The sequence below is a fragment of the Pteronotus mesoamericanus genome, unplaced genomic scaffold (genome assembly GCF_021234165.1).
Source record: "Pteronotus mesoamericanus isolate MK-2021 breed Mesoamerican mustached bat unplaced genomic scaffold, CSHL_Meso_final contig_169, whole genome shotgun sequence".
NCBI classification, from domain to species: domain Eukaryota; kingdom Metazoa; phylum Chordata; class Mammalia; order Chiroptera; family Mormoopidae; genus Pteronotus; species Pteronotus mesoamericanus.
In genome coordinates, this window is record NW_026555068.1 from 2,213,038 (window position 1) to 2,220,520 (window position 7,483).

Genomic DNA, 7,483 nt, shown 5'->3' on the forward strand with positions numbered 1-7,483 from the left:
ACATTCAATCTAAAAACAATAAAGACTTAGTAAGACAGTTGATTCTAACACTAAGTGCTTGACACATGGGTACCTGTCTGGAGTCACCGAACTGACTTTGTGTTGGCGTTTCAGAACGTTTGAGAGCTGGCGCAGTGCAGAGTCGGCGGGCAGCTCCTTTGGAGTGTGGAGGTCTGCAAGTTACCGTGCAGGTTAAGGCCAGCCTCCTTGGTCCTTCACTTCTGAATGTTAAGCTTGAATTCCACTTTCCCTTCAAAGGGATCGTGGGGGTTGTCAAAGGTCACATGTTCTGCCAGGATCTTGCACACGATGTCAACTTCCGTGTTCCTGGGGACGTTGAGAAGCTTTGCGGCCACTAAAGGGTTGCTGTAGTGGGGCTGAAACAGAAGGGCGTGAAGAGGAGATGTGTCAGAAACCTCGTGCTCTCCGAGTAAGACCTGCAGTGATCTGTGTAACGGCTCAGGCAGGCTCTGCCACGTGCCCTGGAATTCACTGGGGTTCAGTGTCTACCCGCTGAGAAACAAGAATTGGTCTGGAGGGGGCAGGCAATACAAAGTCAACATCAAATTGTATTTGGTGAAAATTAAAAAGAAAACAAAAAAGCAAGAGATTTAGAGGAAATGCTTTCAAATGGACATACAGTTGTCTAACAGGATTTGGGAGGCTGTTGAAGACAAAAAATTAGATTTAATATATTTTGTGTGAGAACAATGTATTTTCAGGTAGTTAGGAAAATGTGGGTTTGGGAAACAGCGTGAGCGCTAAAATGGTCAGGATGGGTTAAGTAATGCCTTGTTTCATTTTTATAGGTAAAAGGCTTTCCTTTTGCTAATAATCACTGCTAAATTCAAGATGATTCAGTGGCTGTTGTCAGGGGAAAAGTGAAACACCCACCTGTGCTTTCTTCCCATAGTAGGGGAAGTAGTGGAGACTGAAGGTGCCATTGGGCGGGTAGTATTCCACCTGCAGAGGCTGGATGTCCTTGTGGTGCTGGTCCTGGGGGAGGAGAGGGCACTGCCTGAGTAAGGCAGCATCTGGGTGTGTTGTTGCTGTGTGTGCCTGCACGTCTCGGAGCGCCTGTTTGTATGTGTGTGCATGTGCCATATGTGTGCACCTCTGTCCACGTTTCTTCAGGCATTTGTGTATGCATGCATGTGTACCTGTGTGTCTCTACATGTATGAGATGTACATGCGTGCATATGCATGTGTGTACTATGTAGGCGATACATAGACACTTTATTATGTAATTAGCATAAACTAGATCTAATCTTTATAATCCGTATTGAGGTCCGTTAGGGTTATAATTTGTTGGTTGTAAAAACCTTGGTGACTTATCAACTCATATTTTTACCATTTTAAGTCCTTGTAGGATAATGAAGGCAAATAGAGCCAAGAAATCTTGCTTAGCTGCACGTGGGCATGAAAGCTGATAAGGCTGTACAGGCTGGTTTGCCAGAGCTGGCTCAATGTTTGGGTGGCTTTCTGGGATCAGGATCTACTTTCGGAGTCGGTGAATTGCCTGATGGATAGTTTGAGCTTCCCAAAGAGCAGGTGAAGGCTACTTTGGTGTCTCTTAAAACCTCAAGTCAGCTACACAGATTGAAATAACGAAAAAGGGAAAAACAAAACAAGATGACCGCATGCCCCATGGAGAGATTACAAGTTCCGAGTGTGGCGTTTCTGCGGAACCCCTGAGGGGGGCGCCCGCTGCTGGTGACAGGGAGCCTTTGGTTGGAGGCGCAGTGGCGAAAATAAGCTTCGGAAAATGCTCAGTGAAGACAAATTTAGTTTTTTCATGTTGTACTTAAAAACTGGTTTTGAGAAAAACTGGAATAAACACCAACTGTTAGCAGCCCGTATACACACAGTATTAAACAACTATAGCTGTTGGTAATCTGGTGTGTTTTTGTAAATAATCAAATAAAAAGGACAAAACAATAGCAGAGGTATCTTGGTTTCTCCAAATTGCCAGCAAATATTTTGAAGTGTGTTACTAATATACTGTCCCAGGTGCTTTTTGAAGCAAAACATTAACGTATTTTTCCTACTCGGTTTTTATCCCATGTTAAGCGACAGTTCATGCAATTTGTGTATGTGGTTTATTCCCACGGTTTCCTAGCAATGACAAGATGGGCGCAGACAGTCACACTCACCAGGAAGGTGCAGTCCACCCTGGGGGCCGTTTGGTTGCTGGGGAGAAACCTGACGATCTGCAAGGGAAAGGTGTCCACGTGGCCCCTCGTGCTCGGCTGTGAGCGTGGGGACCTGCCTGAACTGGGGTTTCCGCAGGGCACTGAGAAGGGGGTGGGGGAGTGGTTCTTATTCTAACAACACCCAGTGGGTATTACCAACTCCTTCAAAGCCAGAAGCCCTACCGCAGGGCTGTGGTCTTGGCCGCAGGCAGGTGGCAGACCCGGATGGGAGGGCCTGAAGTATGGCTGCCACTTCCACGCCCTCCGTAGGGCACTGAACTAGGGCACAGCGTCTGCCTCCTGGGCAGCAGCTCCCCACGCAGTCTCCCTCAGCCCACCTGTGCTTCTCCCAGCCCATGCCCTTCTCAACCTCCTGAGGTCCTGGCCCTTGTGTGTGCCCACTCGTGCCCAGGGCCCAGTATAGCACCTGCCTTCCCCCTCCCTGTACTTGCCCCAGTGCGCACAGCCCTCCTGTGCTGCATGAGTCAGACAGCTCTGATGAGACCCCAGCTGGGACCTGGGGCCCATACACAGCACACAAATGGGTAGTCCCCCTAGGCTTCTTAGAAACCCCGCCCCCAGCCTCACCTGCTGCCAGCATGGAGCTGTGCCCCCTCACTCCCTCACCCATCCAGATCCCATCCCTCAGGTCTCCTCTGCACGCCCCCCGTCTAGAAGGACTGTGCCCGCCTCTGGTGTGCTTGCATTGGCTCTGTCCTCACAGCCTGCCTCCCTCAGGGCCTGGCCCGGGCCCGTCAGTGAATCCCTGGCTCACGTTGGAAACCTCTGCCCAGGTGTCCTCCCTGCACGCGTACACAGCCTCTTTCTAGGTACTATGCACACATGGCTGCCCTAGCCACTCTGAATAGCCCTGTGCTCTGCCGCTCAATGTCCAGATGCTGCAGAGGGTCACGTAGATGCTGTGTCAGAATGCACAGTTTTCATTTGTGTTTGAGAGAAGTAATCAGCTTTATGAGCCAATGCAATGGGTGCAGAGTGAGGAAGGAGCAGCCGGTGCAAGTCTGACCTGCTACCTCTGGAACCCTGGACAGGAGGGTTTGTGTGGTCAGAGGGGGTCTGAACGCCCTGACCCTCCACCCCACACGAATCTCCTAAGGAGCCTCATACTGGATCTCTGAACTCCAGCGCTTTCATACTCACCCTGTTCATTTTAATAATAAAACACGGCTTTCCTTCCTCAAAGCCGAAGTTGGGATCCACCAGGCCCGAGCAGTTTTGCAGCATGTCTGCTGTGAACTTGCAGGAGAACTTGGTGTGGTTGGGGGCGCTGAAGCTTTCCTGGATGAATACCTTCCCGGAGGTGCAGTTGATGTTGTCCTGCTGGGCCGCCGGCGAGTAGCCTGCCGGCACAGACGCTCCTGTGGGCCCTTCCTCCAGCTGCAGCCGCCCAAGAGCTGGTGGAGGGCCACGAAGCCCGTGCCCCTCAGGGGACTCTTCTTAGGGAAAATAAAGGCTGTGGAAGCGTTTTAAACCTTACCTGCCAGGAAGTCGTGGAGGGTGTGCACTAGGTCCGTCCAGGTCCTGTTATCAGAGACATTGTAGGAAATGTCCAGACCTTTCTCCCCGTAAACATCTGGCCTCAAGGTCACCCCTGGAAGGAGAGCATGACACTTACTAGTTTTCTGCAAGTGTTCATCATGTGCAAGCTGTTCGCTGTGGGGTTGGTGAGTTGTATGCAGAGCTGTCCTGAGCTGGTGGAGGCCGGGTGTGCGATGCTGGGGTACCGGCTGGGCCCAGGTCTTCAAGGGCCACCATACGAGGAGGCTGCAGCCAGGCGTCCTTTGCGCCGGCAGCTCAGTGAGGACCCTGCCCTCCAGCCTGGGGGCTGTGCAGTCAGAACGAGGCCTCTGGGATCAGGGTGCGGCACTCAGCTGAGGGCCAGGTGGGCCCTTCTTGCACATGGGGCCTGAATCAGTGCCACACAGGTGGCCACGCTCATTGCAGGGGACAACTCATCCAGGATCCACTGCGTTTCTAAGTGCAGCTGTATTTGAATGCATATTTGAAAAATCATCCCTGGTTTTGGTTAAGTACAAATGCATGCTAACAGGTTAATTGTAAAAAAAAAAAAAAAAAAAAAAAAAGTGCGAGAGCAGGAGGGTGCAGCAACAGCCCTGTTTCCCCCGTCTCCAGTCCGGTGTGCATCCATCTGCAGGAGACTTCCTTGTTTCTGTGAATACAAAGGCGGAGACCTGCTGTGTGTATCGCGCGTTTCTTCACATAGGTGGGAGCGTGCCTGCCATACTCCACTTACCTCTTTTGATTTTCCAGCACCAGTTGTAATCACCTTCCCCTGGCATTTCGTATCAACTCACCTCTTTCTTTCCACGAATACCAGATCGTGTTTTGTGGTGTGAATGTTCTATGACTTATTTAGCCTGTTCCCTGATGGATGCAGGTGACTTTTTAAGTAAATGAGGTAGGGTTTTTGTTGTTTTACGGATGTTGTGAAAGTAACAGCTGTACAATAAAAACCTTCAGAAAGGTCTAAATGGAAAAGAGAAAGAAGAAGAAAGCTCTCCACGCCCTCCTCTCAACTCTTCACTCTCAGCGTGCTCTCAGGTTCCCACATGACTTGTTCATCAGCTTCAGGTGGAGACTCTCACCTGTTCCCCTGCCTCCTCCCTGTGACAAGGGAACGCACCTCGCCCTGCCATCCGTCCTTGCAGTTTGGACAAATTATATTATGGTTATGTTCTCAAGTCTGTAATATATTACATTGTGTTCTGAAATGATAGAGATGCTCCATGTTTCATCTGTTGGTTGATTCTAGAAATTAACGCCCAATAAATAAAGCACTTTGGTGGTGGTACCTGTAAATGGATTCACCGAAGATCCCAGCGGAATGGCTGGACCCGCTAAGCTTACCCACTGGAGAAAGTCTGAGGCAGCTTCTCTTAAAAACGTTTGCATTTTCTTTTTCTTTGTGCTGCTGTTGGATGTTTCTGGGGTTATTATCCTCCTTCGAAAGTATTAAGGATGTGTGGGTGTTAAACATCCTGCATAACTGTGTGCTGGAAAATGCCTTTTCTTCCTTCAATTCTTTTTTTTCTCTTCCTTCCCTCCCTCCGATGGGTTTTTTGGGGGTTTTTTTGTAGTCACCTTTGGTTAATGGGCTGGATGTGGAGTTTTGGCTCCAATCACCTCCGCCCGGACTGCGGAGGTGACGCCTCACTGTGTCAGGCCCCCGAGCCTTGTCACGAATGGCTCGTGTGCTGACTCAGGAGTGGAGAGCCGAGGCTCAGCCCACGGTCCAAGCCGCCCCACTCCCACAGGACACTAGACGACCTGCACTAGAGGAACCTTGGTGTCTGAATTGAATTTGCTGTTACAAAAGTGTCGCCTCAGTGCTGACGGACATCAAGGGGAAAACAGAAGCTCTTTCCCAGCCCCAGACCCTTCATTCATAACCTCGCTGGGAACAGTTTTTTGCATAACCTCCCAGAAATGCCCTCTGTGTATATATATGCATAGAAAGCCAGTGATAAAAAGACTCCATCACAAAAAAACTTTTAATAATTACAACTAACACCAAAGTTGGACTTTATAGTCAGGGGTCATCTTCCCTATCAGAAGGTGAGGGACCATCCATGCCCGGGTGTACCCTCAGAGCCCTGTGGCCAATGGTGGAAGTGACAGAGAGGCCCGTGTAGGTCTCTCGGGACTTTGTGCCCGGAGGGTTTGCCCTCTGAGCAGCTCAGAGACTGAGTATTGCCCACCTGGGGTCCTGGTGTCTAGGCTCAAGTGTCTCCCCCGTTACCTGGTGACTTCAGCTGGTCTTGGTAGTCTGGCGTATATGGGTCGAGCGTACACATCAGTGAGTAGATGCACAGGGCGAAGAGTCCAGTCATCACCACGTAGAAGCCCACATAGTAGAGGCTGATCCACACTGCGGGGAGAGGCCGGTCAGACGCAGCTGACACTTCCTCATCGTGGTACGACACACAAGGGAAAACCCACCATTGCAACCATCTTAAAGTGGAAAACTCAGTGGTGTTTAGTACATTCACACACAACGTTGTGCAATCATTATTACCTCTATCTAGTTCCAGAATATTCTCATCACTCCAAAGAAACCCCATACCCCTTGACTTAAAGTCTTTTTAAAACATACATTTTAGGAACATAGTGATAAAATCCTATTCTCAAATCGAAGCTTGAAACTTTGGGGCCAATCCTCAGACGTTCCCACCTTGCGGGTGCCTGGTGCCAGCGGGTATGAGAGCTGAAGGGCCTTTGGGGTCACCTGGTGAGGGAGGCGAGCCCTGGCCTGAAGCCTGGACAGGGCCTGGGTCCTGGGAGCCTGCTGGTGGGTGGCCTTCTGCCTCTCCTCTCAGAGCTGCCCCTCCTTTCCCTTCCTTGCCAGGGACCTACCCCACCGGGACAGGGTCCGGCCCAACAACTGCCCCGTGTCCGGGTTCCAGCAGTAGCGCTGGAACTCCTCCATCCGCTGGCTGCACGACTTTTTCTCCTGCAACGCTGCCATCGTCCCTGCTTCTGGAGGCCTCCCTCCTGCAGAACAGGGGCGCTCCCCACACCCAGACTGAGAGGAGGAGATCCTCCTTTGGGTTTTATAGTCTCCTTCAGAGGTCAAAGGCACCGTAGGGAGAGTCCAGGAAAAGCACCACAGCCGTGTTATCAGACCTCGGCTGCCCAAACACCAGTGGCAGCGGCTCCGTGAGCTCTGCGGGTTCTCCTCCTATCAGGTGCCCTCAACCTCCTCTCCTGGGCAAATCAGGGCCAGGTCACCTCTTTTTACCACCCCCTCCTTTCAGGATGCCCTTGGCCTGTAACTTTGTTAGGGTAACGACTAGGGAGAAACACTTCCTTGCATGAACAGCCACTTGTTCAGCTCTGCCCCATTCTGTCACTTCCTCCAGGAGGCAAGATGTAAGGTCAGCCCAAAGACAGGCCTGCTCACCTGCTGCTCAGACACTTCCTGGTCTGAGGTGATGGGGAGCAGGCGACCACTGTCGTGGTATTGCAACTGCTGGGGCTCTACAAGGGGCTCCAGATACTGTCATTCCTTGTATTTGTAACTCACTGGAGAGACTACATCTGACATCGCAAAAACAGGGCCAGAGTGTGAAAGGGGCTAGAAGTTCCGTTCCAGAGGAGAGGGTTCGGGGGTTCCCAGGTCCCTTCACCTCCCGTCGCTCCTGATGCTCCGTGTCAGCGTGAGGATGATGTGCCCTGAGATCTGTTACTGGGAGGGACTGGGCTCTTTAGGACTTTTTTGCATTTATGGGGGAATTCACAGCCATACAGTC

The 7,483-nt window shown here is 51.1% G+C and overlaps 1 protein-coding gene across 1 annotated transcript; it reads right to left on the reverse strand.

Annotated features, from left to right (window-relative positions):
* Nucleotides 1-215: 215 nt before the first annotated feature.
* On the reverse strand, nt 216-6,699 carry ATP4B (ATPase H+/K+ transporting subunit beta). The gene is made up of 7 exons (XM_054565779.1): nt 6,588-6,699; nt 5,974-6,102; nt 3,691-3,804; nt 3,354-3,553; nt 2,154-2,210; nt 895-996; nt 216-377 (listed from the first exon to the last, which is right to left on the reverse strand). The coding sequence occupies exons 1-7, from the start codon at nt 6,697-6,699 to the stop codon at nt 216-218; spliced, it is 876 nt and encodes a 291-aa protein (XP_054421754.1).
* Between the last annotated feature and the right edge of the window lie 784 nt (nt 6,700-7,483).

What these genes read in the sequence shown, in the direction of transcription:
- ATP4B (XM_054565779.1), bottom strand. Translation starts at nt 6,699, where the DNA reads ATGGCAGCGTTGCAGGAGAAAAAGTCGTGCAGCCAGCGGATGGAGGAG. An exon ending in CCGGACCCTGTCCCGGTGGG is followed by an intron (nt 6,103 to 6,587) that starts GTAGGTCCCTGG and finishes CTCTCCCCGCAG; the next exon opens with TGTGGATCAGCCTCTACTAT. An exon ending in GGGTGGACTGCACCTTCCTG is followed by an intron (nt 997 to 2,153) that starts GTGAGTGTGACT and finishes CTCCTCCCCCAG; the next exon opens with GACCAGCACCACAAGGACAT.